We start from the raw sequence: 17,072 nt of genomic DNA on the forward strand, positions 1-17,072 counted from the left end.
TGGTTAATACAGTTATTGCAATTTTGTTGTTTTATCACAATAGATTGGTTTATTTACATTTCAAAAACCAGAAGCCATTCATTTACGAATGTGATTGCACTTTAGTTTACATATTTAAATGTTCAGATATTAAGATTTGAATGAGACAAAATAACATGCTTTTTCTCTCAAATATATTGTTATATTCATGTTTCAGATGTACTGTAATTATTTTCTGTATAAAAATTAATTTGGTGTTCAAAAAGTCTTTTTTCAAACTTGAGTCTTGAAAAAGAGGGGGTTGTCTTATAATCAGGGCCGTCTTATATTCGGGCAAATACGGTAGATAGATAGACACTACGACAAGTATGTTTGCCACTTTCCCACTAAAATTACTGCGAACCAGCCTTTTAGTCACTGGTAACCGTCGCCGTTTCGCGCAATGCACAAAGGAGTATAACAAAACTTTTTTTTTTTTTTTCAATTATTAAAGATTTGTCTGCAAGCCAGATTCAGCCGTCAAAAGAGCCAGATCTGGCTCGCGAGCCATAGGTTTCTGACCCCTGCACTATAGCAATCAAATAAAAATCTACTCAGATAACAACGTGCAACCAGGGTACAGTCCAATCTTATGGATGAAACAGTTCAAACTCTTGGAAATGGTCTTTAGTGCTTCTTTAAAGTAAAGGTATGTCTGCTGATTACTGTACTGTCTCCACTAGGGAACTATCCTCGGCCCTCCAACTACAGTGGGACTCCAAGTACCAACTACAGTATTCCTGGCCCAGCCATGGCCAACAGTGTGGCCATGAACGCAAGCAGCCCTATGCACGGCCACGGCCCTGGTCAACCCATCCCTGGAGGACGTAATCATGGACCGGGAAACCACAATAGAGGGTATCCCACCATCGCCCCCAACTCCCCCAACATGCCTCAGCCAGCAGGACCGGGGATGGGCCCTCCCTCTTCAGGGACTCCTAACCGCAAAACACAAGAGGCATCCGTCACCATGCCAAGCTCAATCAATGCTTCACACAGCAGGTAACTGCAACTAATTAATTACAATGGTCCTGAAAGAGATATTGTCCAACGTGAAACACATATGTCTTGAAATGAAAGTTCAAAAATTTCAGGGTCAAACTTACAGAGATCAGATAAGCCCCCTTAAAATTGCATACAATTGCATATTGTACGTAGACATCACCAACCTAAAGAAAGAAATGAGGCCGATAATGTGAAATAATACAAAACACTCAGCACTGTTCAGGCAAAAAGCACAAGACTCTTGAAAAATGCAAATATATCGTTTTCACTTTATTTGAGATAATTCAAAACAAAAAAGGATCAATAGCTCATTGCTTCAAGAAGCTTCTTTTGGCCATCACTGCTCCACCTGCTGACAACACATGCCTCCTAGCATGCATTGTAGCACTACGGATATAAATAACAATCAAAATTCATGTTCTATGCTAATTATTTCTTCAGTTACTGTTCCAGTCATTTCATTAATTGCTACTTTTGTTATTTAGTAACACTTTATTTGACAGTGGTGCCATAAGATGATCATAATTATGAAATGACACTGCCATGAGCATTACTGAATGCTTATGACAGATGCCATTTTGTGTCATCCGGCAAATTATCTCAGTTTTGAGTAGAATGAAAGTTAGTGGAGTGGAGTTAGTGACATAATTTTCCAGGTGACACTTAATGACATCTGTCATAAGCATTCATTAATGTCCATGATAGTGTCATGTCATAATTATGGCGGTCTTATAGCAGTCTTATGACACCGCTGTCAAATAAAAAGTTACCTATTAACCCAAATAAATAAAAAAATAAGCCACGGGATTCAAAATGAGGGTTAAAAAATGTAGTGGCTTATAGTCTAAAAATTACGGTAATTGGATGAATAATATGTGTTATTATTTAGTAAATGCTGTATTATTACATTTTAGTTCCTTAGTTTGCTGTCTAAGAAGTAAAAAATTCAAGATTTTACAACTACAACTACTAGTGACATATATTTCCGCACTTACATCAATTTCCCCAAAGGGTGGCTGTAAGCGAACGAGTTAATTCTCTGAGGTGCAACACTTCTACGAGCTGTTTGTCATCTATCCCTTTTTCACTAAACTAGTAAAAAGCATGACATTTTGATAGCAGACACTGTACACCAAATGTTATTTCTCACAGAACAGAGAAATGATGGCTTGTGTGAAACCTTGAATGATGCACTGAGACATCAAAATATATATATCAAGAAGTAAACCACAGGTTTCACGTTGAAATCTTTAGAGACAGGAGCTGCTGAGCACCTTCACACAAATGCAAAGCGCTTTGATGCCATAACCATATACGAGTTTAGGGGTATTATTTTTCCGTCGGGCTTGAATATATATTTAGTGTTTGCAATGTTGGAGCTGCAGTGGGATCGTATGTGTGGGGGTGTAAACTCCTACTGAACCCAGCCAAGGGAACTTGTGCAAACATGGCCACCTTGAGAGAAGAAGGGCGGGTGTCTGTGTTTCCTCCAGTTGGTTTTATAAAACCGCGCACCAAGAGGGTAGGCTAAAAAGGTAAACTGACATTTCGGAGTACTGATGTTTTTGATGTTGCTCTTTTGGGGAGGGGGCATTGAGCCATTTCCAAGGGGCTTCCAAATGTGATTCCACGGCAAAACAACTCTAATGACCCGACCTTATCACCAACATTCTAAACCTCCATCCAGACATCCTGCTTCTTTTTTATTCACATCACAGTCCAAAATACTGTACGCCCACAGCATTAATTTCCTCGGGCTGCATTGTCATGACTGACAGTGAAGATCGACCATTTGTCAGGTCGAAAATCGTTTACAGTGCCGGCCAAAAGTATTGGCATCCCTGCAATTCTGTCAGATAATGCTCAGTTTCTCCTGTTAAGGTGGCTGGATGGTGTGACCCAAAAGCACAGCAATGAGAAGTCTGGAATTCAAAATCCAAGGATGTGTTTATTAGACAAAGAGGGAAAAAAAGGAAAGTTGGTGGGAAGTGGTGGCTCTGCAGATTTCTTGATTGTGCTTGAAGGCTGAGTTGGCTCGGTATTGCTGTAAAGAGAACAAGTAAAAATGAGTCACAAAGTTAGTAATTAGAGTGGCCTGTACTTTTACCATAAGAGGTGAGGTGAAGCTCTGGCGTTGAATGACGTGCAGACTGGTCTCTTATAGTGGCAGGCAGTTGATTGGGAAGTGGAGGCAGGTGTGGAGATTGGTGACAGGTGTGCACAGCTGAGTCAGTGAGGAGGATGTGAAGGTGACGCTGAGTGAGCCGTAACATCTCCCAGAAAATGATTGCAATCACAAATGTTTTGGTAGTACTGCATTAGAATATAAGACGGTGTTTTTTGCATTGAAATAAGACTGAAAAAGTGGGAGTCGTCTTATATTCAGCTTCTAGACATTATACCCATTCACGATGCTAGATGGCGCCAGATATCATTGAAGCGATGTTCTGTCATGATAGATCTCGGCTACTCTCAAGTTTAACCAGTTATTTTATTGCATTTTTTTTCCTTATTCAGATTAGTTTCAAGACTACAGTTACAGTTAGACTTCACTTTGATGGTTAATGCAGTTATTGCAATTTTGTTGTTTTATCACAATAGATTGGTTTATTCACATTTCAAAAACCAGAAGCCATTCATTTACGAATGTGATTGCACTTTAGTTTACATATTTAAATGTTCAGATATTAAGATTTGAATGAGGCAAAATAACATGCTTTTTCTCTCAAATATATTGTTATAATCATTTGTTTGGGATGTACTGTAATTATTTTCTGTATAAAAATTAATTTGGTGTTCAAAAAGTATTTTTTCAAACTTGAGTCTTGAAAAAGAGGGGGTTGTCTTATAATCAGGGCCGTCTTATATTCAGGCCAATACGGTAGATAAACACACTACGACAAGTATGTTTGCCACTTTCCCACTAAAATTACTGCGAACCAGCTTTTTAGTCGCTGGTGACTGTCGACGTTTCGCGCAATGCGCAAAGGAATATAACAAAACTTCTTTTTTTTTCAATAATTAAAGATTTATCTGCGAGCCAGATGCAGCCGTCAAAAGAGCCAGATCTGGCTCGCGAGCCATAGGTTTCCGACTCTTGCACTATAGCAATCAAATAAAAATCTACACAGATAACAACGTCCAACCAGGGTATGACCAGGGGGTCGTCTTATAATTAGGGCCGTCTTATATTCAGGCCAATATGGTAATATCTTCATTTATTTTGCTTGAAATGAATAAACACAAAAGAGAATGAAAAAAAAAATTAAATCATTATCATTTTACACAAAACTCCAAAAATGGGCAAGACAAAAGTATTAGCACCCTCAGCCCAATACTTGGTAGCACAACCTTTAGATAAAATAATTGCGAACAACTGCTCCCGGTATCCATCAATTAGTTTCTTACAATGCTCTGCTGGAATTTTAGACCATTCTTCTTTGGCCAACTGTTCCAGGTCTCTGAGATTTGAAGGGTGCCTTCTCCAAACTGCCATTTTTCAGATCCCTCCACAGGTGTTCTATGGGATTCGGGTCTGGACTCATTGCTGGCCACTTTAGAAGTCTCCAGTGATTTCTCTGAAACCATTTTTTAGAGCATTTTGAAGTGTGTTTTGGGCCATTGTCCTGCTGGAAGACCCATGACCTCTGAGGGAGTTTTCTCACACTAGGCCCTACATTATGTTGCAAAATTTGTTGGGAGTCTTCAGACTTCATAATGCATTGCACACGGTCAAGCAGTCCAGTGCCAGAGGTAGCAAAGCAACCCCAAAGCATCAGGGAACCTCCGCCATGTTTGACTGTGGGGACCATGTTCGTTTCTTTGAAGGTGTGTTTTTTTTTTCCTGTAAACACTATGTTGATGCCTTTTCCCAAAAAGCTCTACTTTCAACATTCTTCCAAAATGTTTTTGGCTTTTTCAGTTAAGTTTTGGCAAACTCCAGCCTGGCTTTTTTATGTCTCTGGGGCAGAAGTGGGGTCTTCCTGGGTATCCTACCATAGAGTCCTTTTTCATTTAGACGCCGACGGATAGTACGGGTTGACACTTTTGTACCCTCGGACTGCAGGACAGCTTGAACTTGTTTGGATGTTGGTCGAAGTTATTTATCCGCCATCACCACAATCTTTCGTTTAAATCTCTCGACAATTTTTCTTCTCCGTCCACATCTAGGGAGGTTAGCCACAGTGCCATGGGCGTCACACTTATTGATGACACTGCGCACGGTAGACACAGGAACATTCAGGTCTTTGGAGATGGACTTGTAGCCTTGAGATTGCCCATGCTTCCTCACAATTTTGCTTCTCAAGTCCTCAGACAGTTCTTTGGTCTTCTTTCTTTTCTCCATGCTCAATGTCGTACACACAAGTCAACTTTAATCCATTTTAACTGGCTGCAAGTGTGATTTAGTTATTGTCACCACCTGTTACGTGTCACAGGTAAGAAAGAGGTGCTGTTAATTACACAAATTAGAGAAGCATCACATGATTTTTCAAAGGGGGACAATACTTTTGTCCGGCCCATTTTTGGGGTTTTGTGTAAAATGATAATGATTTAATTTTTTTTCCATTCCCTTTTGTGTTTTTTCATTGCAAGCAAAATAAATGAAGATATTACAACCAAAGCATTTGTAATTGCAATCATTTTCTGGGAGAAATTGAGCATTATCTGACAGAATTGCAGGGGGTGCCAATTGGCCAGCACTGTACGTCTGCATGTTTTAATGTTTAAATAATTTTCCAGCAGTTTAACAAATTTAGAGGATGTGCTTTTTAATTTGTCTGTGTCTAACAACCAATCCATGTCATAACCGAGCTCTCTCCCATAGTCAGATGGGTTAAGTTTTAGCCTAACCAGTATGCTACAAGATAGGCAAGATACTGTAGAACATGAATGAACAAATAAATGAATGAATGGCACTCTTCTTGCCTATAGGAAAAGGCAGTAGCTTTGCATATTTTTGAAATTTGTGGTCAACATTTCAATCAATAATAACAAATCATCGCAAACTGGAAATGACGCAAGAAACACTGAGTTTTGTGCACTTTGTGTCGCTGTTATTTCTGGGAAGGCGAGTACTTCTAATCCCATTATTAGGAGCTTTATTAATCAAATATTGAATATCATACTCACTGCTGCATCTTTGTAGAATGAAGAGAAGCAATGTAGACTTTTTTTCAAATGAAACTCTGGTCTGCTTGCCAACACTGTTGTAGTTTTCTGCTGTCAATCATTCTGCCTGTTTGCGTTTTTCCTTTCCCTCCCCCACACCTGTTTCTCTTTTTTTTTTCAACCCACTCTTCCAACTGTATCACCCTCTGCCTCTCTGCTCTGTTATCTTACCCCAGACTCTTTTATCTCATTCAGTCTTTCTTCCTCCCAATTTGCTTTTTGTTCTCTGCTGTTTCCAGTGCTGCCTTGTTATGTTTTCCTCCCTCAGATCCCACTTTAAAACATCTGAGGGAGATCAGGAGCAAATTGGCCTTCGAAAAAACCTGCAGTTAAAGGCTCCAGTGCCCCGTTTGCTCTCCGGATCTCAGTGCAACATTCCAAAACGTTCAGTTCTAGTTCCTCCATGTCTGAGAAACAAGTTTTTATTCGTTGCACTCGTCGAGTTTTCCAATTTAATACATCTACCTCGATTGAACTGAGCAGATGCCTGCTGATTTTTTTATATAGAGCAAAATGCTCCAAAATGTACTCGGATTAACATTCAAATTGGTAGGTTTTAGGGCACAAGGCTTTTCCGTAGGTTATCTTCAAAGATACTCATTTTGTACCCTTGACATTTGAATCTATCCTGTTTTACACATCTACCTGTATATTCATGCTCACTTTATCTTCATAAAATATCACAATGTTAACCGAAATATTTTTCATTTTATGATCAGTTTTCTTTCCCTATGAGCTCTCCCACTAGTAGAAGTGCTTATGAAGTAATATTGGGGGGAGGTGTGGGGGACAATCACCGATAATCATCATCAGCATTTTCATGGTCATTTTTACTCAGGTTCACTTGAACTTATGAGAATGACAATGATGGCCCCAAGATCTTTAAAGTTTTATTTACATTCTACCTTCGTGTGTGAACAGTGTGATGCGTCCATGGGCTTGGAAATTTCAGTGCTCAAATCAAATGAAAGTTACCTGATTTAAAACAAACAGAAAAATATGTATTTGAAAAGCCAAAATACTATTTATTGACAGTGGTAGCTGAAGATATGAAATTAATTCGTTCCGTAGCAACTTTCGTATCTTTATTTTTTTGTGTTATAACCTGCGTTTTACATGGGAATGCCCCAATTCCTTCTAAGCTGTAGTAAAATACCACACTAAAATTTTGTAATAAAGGTAAAACGAGATTGAAATAAGAGCCAAATACATTTGAATTATTCAATATACCTAACCTAACAGTTTAAAGGTAGCTAATAGAACATAATGCAAAAAAAAGAAAGAAAAAATGAATATGTGTAACTTTACCTTTCGAGTGAGCCGATGTTCGAAAGCAAAAGTGATACCAATGTGGCGGACCGTGTGTGGGAGTAAAAACACTCTGCAAAGTTCAACAAAAACGTGCCTGGGCACGTCATCATATTGCGACACCCAAATTGAAACATTATCAACCATAAACCAACAGGAGAACAGTATCATGGTGCAATGCATGATGGGAAAAATTCTGACCAATAAGGCAGCAGGATCATGTTACTAAACATGATGGGAAAGATTTTGACCAATTCGATCTTAAAGCGCGTTTATGGTGCAACTTTTAAAAATTTCTGCCAGCGTATCTTTTATATTACTTATTATATTCCCTATGCTGAATAATTTTTCGTAATTTGAAGCGAAAACATCTTCATAAAACTGAATGAATTTTTTGTCTACTGTAAATAGCAGACAAAATAAAATTTAACAGAAACTTATTAATTAAAATCTTATTTTTTTATTTATATATATATTTTTTTATTTATATATGTATATATATTTTTAATTTATTAATTTTTATTATATTTTTATTTTATTTTTTTAATTTTAGAACTGATATAATCTAGGTAATTAGACCAATAATAGTGTTTTCTGCACCATTTTGAAACGTAACTCAATGAGCGACCGGTGTCTAGCCAATAATATGATACAGTTCACTTATGCTACGCAGCCAATTATAGCATTAACGGTCTTCTCATATGTGCGCGCCGTGCAGGTTAGCTAGTCAACAACAGTACAGTGCAATTAAGAGATGCAAATGCTAACCCTTATCATGGCAAAACGAACAGGCAGCAACACTCATCAAGCCAAAGAAAAAAATTAATGCGGTTCTTTTAAGATGAAATGGCTGTCAGAGTATGTGCAAATAGAAGAACAAGTGGTGAAACTGGGTGAGATTTTTTTCCTTTTCGAGTGGTGTGTGGTCACAGCGTACACATCTGATGTTGCTCACAGTGGTCCTCTGTGTGTTCAGCGAGCTTGTGTGTATCCTGAGACATATGAAAATGTTGAGGGAACATTGCACACCATCCATCCATCCATCCATCCATCCATTATCTTCCGCTTAGTCCGGGGTTGGGTCGGGGGGGCAGCAGCTTTAGCAGAGAGGCCCAGACTTTCCTCTCCCCAGCCACTTCAGCCAGCTCCTCCGGCGGGATTCCAAGGCGTTCCCAGGTCAGCCGAGCGACATAGTCTCTCCAGCGTGTCCTGGGTCGACCCCGGGGCCTCCCGCTGGTGGGACATGCCCGGAACACCTCTCCAGGGAGGCGTCCAGGAGGCATTTGAACCAGATGCCCGAGCCACCTCAACTGGCTCCTCTCAACGCGGAAGAGTAGCGGCTCGACACCAATCCCCTCCCAGATGACCGAGCTTCTCACCCTATCTCTAAGGGAGAGCCCGGACACCCTGCGGAGGAAACTCATTTCGGCCGCTTGTATCCGGGATCTTGTTCTTTCGGTCATGACCCACAGCTCGTGACCATAGGTGAGGGTAGGAACGTAGATCGACCGGTAAATCGAGAGCTTCGCCTTTTGGCTCATCTCCTTCTTCACCACAACGGACCGGTGCAGAGTCCGCATCACTGCAGACTAGGGATGGGAATTGATAGGATTTTTACGATTCCGATTCCATTATCGATATTGCTTAACGATTCGATTCTTTATCGATTCTCTTATCGATTCTAATTTGGGGGAAAAGAACAAACGTTTTGATTGGCATCGAGTTTGTTTAATCAGAAGTCACAACCTTACAAACTCACAACGAGATCAAAAGAGGCCCAAAGCCTCAATGTTAACTGTGGCAATAAGTGGCAAATACACAAGAATGTGTAACATTTTACTGAAACATTTATCTAATAGAAATAAAAAATATTGGTATATATTGGCAGATAGGTTTTTGTTCTGCCTTTGGCAATATGTGTTAAAGGTCAGGAGTCAGTTTGTTACAGAAAAAGTGTGACGATTGCAGAAGTGCATAAATGTAAAAAATTATTGTTTTTCACAAAGCCACAATCAAATAACCCTTTCTGGATTCTTTATAATAATAATATAATTAATAATAAAAACACTATTAATTAAATAGATAATAACCAAATAACCCTCTCTGAATTCTTCAAGGAAAAGGCCAGAAAATAAAAACACGATTGAGAAAAAAAAAAAAAAAAAAATCAAAATGGCCGGACCAAATGTGGAGGCAGGCCGTATTTGGGCCGCGGGCCGCAGTTTGAGGACTGCTGAAGCGCGCATACACCCAAAGAAGAAATGCCGCATCCAAGTGAGTGAGAGAGGGAAACACTTCTACGTTCTTTGTTAATGTTAATATCTACAGAGGCAACGCCTGTATGTATCATCTTTTTTGTTGTTGTTGTGTTTCCACTCGCGATCGGACACTTAAATCCAGTTGTGTAGTGGTTTGAATGATGTGCTAATGCTAGCGAACGAATGCTAACCATACTGTTATTAGCAGCTAATCATAGCTGATTTACGTTGATGCAAACCTGTTTGTTATTGGGGACGAAATTGATTTGTTTCATTTCTATTCTTAGTTTCACTCTTCAAGTGATGGTTGAATAAAGTCAGCAAATTATACCAACGTCTTCTGCATCGTCATTTGGGAGTTTAGCTAGCTGTATAGCCGGGACTTTTTTTTTTTTTTTTATAGCCAGGACTGAGCCTTAGCCTCTCTGTGAGGACAGCGCAATCGTATTCCCTCCCGATGCAGTTATCTCCACCTTGCAATGACTGCAAGTCGCTTTGTTGTAATTTTTCCTCGTGAAGTGAAGACACACTTTCGAGCGTTTGAACCTACGTCCTGTCATTCTTATGTTTATGGCTGGAATGCTCGTGCTTACCCGTCGTAACCTTTCATTTTCACACTCTTTCCTGGTGAAGTGTAGTCAAACTTTGGAGCGAGTGGTTCTTGGCGCCATGCTAGTTTGATGCGTTTGGACAACAACACACGTCACGACGCAATACGCGTCTTTAGGAATCGTTAAAGGGATTGTTAAGGCTTTTTCATTGTGATGTCGAGGCCTCGAAACACTCGGAACCGGTTCCGAATTGGAATCGGATTTCGATTCCCATCCCTACTGCAGACGCTGCACCGATCCGCCTGTCACATTGCACACCAGTATATTAAAGACAGTAAGAAGAAATACAGAAAAAATTTTGCTTTTGGGGGGTCACTTTTAGGGTTGAAGCATACCATACATGCGAGTGTATTCTACTCAAGACATTGTGGTAGAAGTTGCCAAAATACAGATGAGTTCACCCATTATTATACAAATTACCCTTCATAAATAATATGGCACATCAACAAAATGAATATACAAATTACCCTTCATAAATAATATGGCACATCAACAAATTGCAACAAACAAAAAGTAAATTTAAGTACATTTTCTATCATTCCTTATGAACAACATTTTATGCTTTGTTTTTAAGTCTGACAAAGACATGTTTTAATAATACAAATGACATCTGCCTGCCAATGTAGACGAGGTTTTTTAAGACCAAATGTATGTTTTTTTAGGGGCAGTAAAGTGATAGTAAGGAAGCAACCAAAAGTATTAAAAGGTATAAGCTTTTCTTGGCAGCATCTTCTAAAGACAGAATTGCCTTTTCAAATGACTTCCAGTGCTGCCGGCGACACTCTACAAAAATTCCTGGAGCTACAGGAAAGGGCGCTGTCGAAAAATAAGCACTTAGTAGAAGAAGAGCAAAGCTTAGAGAGAGAAAAAAAGCAGTAAATCAAAGGGAAATTGCAGAGAGAAAAATGTAGGAAGAGAGGAGAGAAGTGCCTCCAGGCAAATCCTTGCCAAATAATTCATTTCTGACCTCCTTAGTAAGTAAATTTCCTAAATAAATAAGAGCAGCGTTTGAATGTCAGGAATGGGGATACTGCCTGTGGCACTTTGTCGCTTGCAGTCTTGGCAGGCTTGCGGAGCGCTCTGTTTTCATTAGATGGGCAAAATAAATGGCTTCGCCTCCATCCATCCTGAGCTGTTTGATGTTTTGGGGGTGGCAGAGTAGAGCTAGTTGAAGAGCTGCTTTTCCCTGGATTTAATATGTTAAAAGCCACCTTGATTTGTGTGCAGGTGTGCAGAGGGATCAGTTTTGTGTTGTGTGTTAGCACGGTTGTGCCTGTGTGTTAAGGGCACTATGATGTCGTCCTGCCCTAAGAACAGATTGGCTCCATATATAATTCATGGCCTCCAGCCGATCCAGTCCATCCAGCAACTTTCTTTGTCTGGCTCTTTTTCTGACACCTTCATGCACACACACACATACCCAAGAGCAATGGATCGATGTTTTTCCATCTTCACACTCTTCTCGGTCCCAGTGCATGTGCTGTCTCGTCCAGTTAGCAGCGCTGGGAGGCTTCAGTTTGGCCTGTCACCATCCAGGAAGGATTCAAGGCGCGGCCGCTTCAAGAGAAATAGAGTCAGATGGTTGGCTGGTGCCTCGTAACCATGGCAATCCCTTGGCAACAGCGCACACCCCCGCACATCAACACATGGACAGGCTCCAACACTCTCTGACATGCACACACGCACTGCCCCACGGTGTCAAAGTACCCTGGTGTCCTTCACACATCGTCGTAACTGTGTTTATAGTCAAATTTTGTGAAAGCTAGATATAAGCTAATGATCTTGCGGATGATTATTAAGAAAAGTGGCGAAATAAACTCATTTGTTACATCTTGGTTTCTAATTTTTTATTTAATCATGTTTACCTGTCCTGCTCAGCTGCTTTTAACACGGAGAATAGGAATCTGAGTGTCCTGAATAGTTTTAATATATCACATGGGAGTTTGACATACTCCCATTGTGATTGTTCACTATGTTTGTTTGTTAGGAGAAAGCAGCTAGCAGAAAGAGTTTATGAGGGGACAGAAAGGAAAGAAGCAGACAGAAGAGAAGAAGAACAAACAACAACAAGAAATACAATACTACACGCCTATGCTATCTGTGAACATAGTGGCGCTATCATTAGCTAATTATTGTTTACCCGTGAACACCATATCGGGGTAAGCCTGTCGCAATATGCAATAATTCCATTTATTGCACAGTAAATAAAAATGAAGGCGGTGATTTTCCCACTGCGATTTATCACCTCGCGTGCACGTGTGTGCGCGCGTGCGTGCGACCGATGTGCTGTTAAAAGTTCGGCATCCTTGTTACCAACTACGCAAAATGCATCTTCGATCCGGGTCCGGCAAAAAATAGCGCCGGAGCCAATCCGTTCCCATTATATCCTATTGTGCAACGTATATCGGACACGTCCGGATTGACTGCTGACCATCTCCAGCGTGCCGGAGCCCGCCGGATGGTTTAGGGCGCTATTTTTGCTGGAGACGCATTCGTCATAATGGGCGGAGCCATGCCTGGAATCAACAGCCCAGTTGCTTATTCACGGTTTAACCAGCGAACATGGACAAAGAACGCTCCATCATGGAGGTGGAAAGTCTCAAAGTGATTTATGATGCAGCAGATCATCATTATAAGGACAACATTAAAAAAGAAGCTGTATGGTGTCCTATTATGTGCGTTTTTCTGGCAGTGATATCAAACAAACGACATGCTGACAATTTTGTTTTTTATTAACTCACGGCGTCAACAACACTTCCTCAACCTGAGCCACTCGGCAGGCTGTGTAGAGACATTGCCTCTCTCACTGCTGCGTCACATGACAACGTTGCATGCGCTTCAGGGTGCCTTGGAAAACATCCAATCAGAATATTACACCCAATCAGAATATAATACACATAGAACGGCATAGCAGAAGCTATGAGGGGAAACGTTTTTATTTGCCTAAATGCTTAAGTTATTATTCATTCATTCATTCATTTCCCATACCGCTTTTCCTCACGAGGGTCGCGGAGCTTAAAGAGCATATGACACGAGAAAAAAAGTCTAAAATGTCATTATTATGTGAATTAGAATCATATTTTGAGACGATTCGACTATATACAACAATTTAGCAAAGCACAGATGACGAGAAATTAGTCTTTTAATCTGCTGGTTAGCCATGCCTACCATTATAGGGCTTTAGCATCCCCAACAGGTGGATGACGTCAGCGGTAGACTTGGCTCATCGATTTTACTATTCAGCCCATTGAGGGGAAATTATTCAGAACGAGGAAAACGCGACGAAGAAAGCCGCAAAATGTCATTGTTTCAGTCTCTGTACTCCAATATTTTTACAGGATATTCTTTTTACCCAAGTATTTTTCCCCAATAGCTATATAAATGGCTTGAGAAGGACCAGTCAGCCCGTTGAGGGGGAACTATTCACAACGAGGAAAACGCGACGAAGAGAGCGGCAAAATGTCATTGTTTCTGTCTCTTTACTTCAATATTTTTACAGGATATTCTTTTTATCCAAGCATTTTCCCCAATTGCTAAATAAAAGGCATGGTCATGACAAATAACAGTCTTGTGCTGAATGGAATATGAAATAATAAAAATGCATTTATTCAGGACGACATGGCAAAATTACTCCATAATGGTCAAAACTGTCGACTTCACCTTTACTGTCGCACCTCCCGAACGATATTTTATGACACCTAAATCGGACATATGTCATTTCCCTTCCCCGGCTTCGGAGAATGTAAACAAACCAGAAGGCGTGACAGCTAGCCGACATGCTAACCCGAACCGAGTGATGTTTCAAAGTCTTCAAAGCGGAAAATCACACATAGCTATCCTGGATTATTTGACATGACGACCCGGTTGTCGAATGTCTAAGCGGATCGGCAAACCGCCCGGCGGAGAGCAATTTACAGTTCGTTCCCCGGAGGAGGGTGGCTGGAGCTAACGCAGCTAACGTGCTGCTGCTAATGCATTAGGAGAGCTTTTTACATGCCTATCAATGATCAAACGTAAGTAGTCCTTCATTTAAAGGAAGTTTGTAGTGTTTACTTTGTAATCGCTGTATTCGTATTTGACATAATACAAAACAAGATGTTTACTCACTTCATCGTAAGTCCAATGGTCCCACAGTAAATATCCACGGTGAATGGGAACCTTTTGAAACTCCAAAAAGGCGCACATGCCTCTCCCTCATACAGAATGATTTTTCCGCAGCCGTTTGGCTGGCGTGATGCGAAAAATAAACGTATTAATTCGCAAAATCAGCTGAATCCTTCGTCCTCATACACAACAGTACACTGTAGCGTGAAGAGGACGTCTTCTACCGTACACGTCACAGCGCCCTCCTCCTTAATGCAAGACCGAAGCCGGAAGTCACTCATTTTCCTGGCGCGGGATTCAAAAAACTAAATAAATATAGCGATCGCTTCCACACACATCCAAGCGGTCCATATCATTCAGGAGCATAAAATACCGCGTGTATTATGAAATAAACATGCTTTTTCGTGTCACAGGCACTTTAAGTTATTAAGTGTATTTTTATTTTTTTCCTGAAAAAGATATTTTAATTTATTCTGTGTTTGTGTGCGGTATTAATATTGTTGTCTTTTCCTTAAAAGAGGCATTGTTTTTAGTTGTGATTTCTTAAAAAGTATTTTTGAATTTAAGAGTAAACATTTATCGTGTTTAAATGGGTGCAGTTGATCTCTTAATATATATTGTATTCTCACTGTGTATTTGTAAATTGGTTTTAAAAATAAATTGGGGGGGGCGCAATAATATCGCAATTCATGAGATAAATTATTGCACACTAAAATTTGCTATCGCTACAGGCCTATGTAGGGGGCCTGATAACTAAGGAGAAAGAGAAAGGGAGGGGAGTCAAAAGGATACAGTTTCTGATTTTAGGTCTGAAATCATTTATCTCCAAATTTTACATTTACTGGAGTTACCATTATGGGCACTCACCCAAATCTATGTAAACAGCTATAAAATTGAAGAGATGTGCTGGAGCCTGTATTAGCTGACTCGAGGCACACATTACCATTCACAATCGCATTCACGCTTCGAACAAGTAAATCTCGCCTGTATTGTAATAAAATTGACCGTCTCAAACTAAATTGAGCAGTATTATCCTTTCAAATGCAGAATTTTGTTGTTTTATATTCAACTCGTTAATTTTTCTAAATGCAGAAGTGATAAATACAATGGGGAGAACAAGTATTTGATACACTGCCGATTTTGCTGGTTTTCCCACTTGCAAGCCATGTAGAGGTCTGTCATTTGTATCATAAGTTCTCTTCAACTGTGAGGGATGGAATCCAATACAAAAATCCAGAAAATCACATTGTATAATTTTTAAATAATAAATTTGTATTTAACTGCATGAAATAAGTATTTGATACATTACCAACTAGTAAATATTTCGGCTCTTAGTTCTTTTTTAAGAACCCCTCCTGTTCTCCACTCATTACCGAAAGGAACTGCACCTGTTTGAACTTGTTACCTGTATAAAAGACACCTGTTCACATGCTCAAACACACAAACTCCCACCTCTCCACAATGGCCAAGACCAAAGAGCTGTGTAAGGACATCAGGGATAAAATAATAGACCTGCACAAGGCTGGGATGGGCTACAGGAAAATAAGCAAGCAGCTTGGTGAGAAGGTAACTGTTGGAGCGATTATTAGAAAATGGAAGAAGTTCAAGTTGACGGTCAATCTGCCTCGTTCTGGGGCTCCATGCAAGATCTCACCTCGTGGGGCATCACTGATCGTGAGGTAGGTGAGGGATCAGCCCAGAACTACACGGCAGGACCTGGTCAATGACCTGAAGAGAGCTGGAACCACAGTCTCGAAGAAAACCATCGGAAACACATTACACCGTCATGGATTAAAATCCTACAGCGCACGCAAGATCCCGCTGCTGAAGCCAGTGCATGTCCAGACACGTCTGAAGTTTGCCGCTGACCATCTGGATGATCCAGAGGAACAATGGGAGAAGGTCATGTGGTCGGATGAGACCAAAATTGAACTTTTTGGTCGAAACTCTGCTCGTCGTGTTTGGAGGAAAAAGAAGGATGAGTACAACCCCAAGAACACCATCCCAACCGTGAAACATGGAGGAGGAAACATCATTTTTGGGGCTGCTTCTCTGCCAAGGGTACAGGACGACTGCACCGTATTGAGGGTAGGATGGATGGGGCTATGTATCGCCAGATCTTGGCTGACAACCTCCTTCCTTCAGTGAAAGCCCTGAAGATGGGTCGTGGCTAGGTTTTCCAGCATGACAACGACCCAAAGCACACAGCCAAGGCAACTAAAGAGTGGCTCCGTAAGAAGCATCTTAAGGTCCTGGAGTGGCCTAGGCAGTCACCAGATCTGAACCCAATAGAAAATCTATGGAGGGAGCTGAAAGTCCGTGTTGCCCAGCAGCAGCCCCAAAACCTGAAGGCTCTGGAGAAGATCTGCATGGAGGAGTGGGCCAAAATCCCTGCTGCAGTGTGTGCAAACCTTGTCAAGGACTAAAGTAAACGTTTGGTATCTGTAATAGCAAACAAAGGTTTCTGTACCAAATATTAAGTTCGATTTTTGTGATGTATCAAATACTTATTTTATGCAATTAAATGCAAATGTATTATTTAAAAATCATACAACGTGATTTTCTGGTTTTTGTACTAGATTCCGTCCCTCACAGTTGA

At 40.5% G+C, this 17,072-nt stretch overlaps 1 protein-coding gene across 2 annotated transcripts in view; it reads left to right on the top strand.

Annotated features, from left to right (window-relative positions):
• Nucleotides 1-17,072, top strand: part of arid1b (AT-rich interactive domain 1B) — a 400,911-nt gene that overhangs the window by 344,906 nt on the left and 38,933 nt on the right. For both annotated transcript variants that reach the window (XM_057859493.1, XM_057859494.1), the window contains one exon: nt 702-1,020. In XM_057859493.1, the coding sequence (XP_057715476.1) occupies nt 702-1,020 (319 nt within the window). The remainder of the gene's footprint in view (nt 1-701; nt 1,021-17,072) is intronic.

The sequence above is a fragment of the Corythoichthys intestinalis genome, chromosome 15, assembly GCF_030265065.1.
Source record: "Corythoichthys intestinalis isolate RoL2023-P3 chromosome 15, ASM3026506v1, whole genome shotgun sequence".
Lineage (NCBI taxonomy): Eukaryota > Metazoa > Chordata > Actinopteri > Syngnathiformes > Syngnathidae > Corythoichthys > Corythoichthys intestinalis.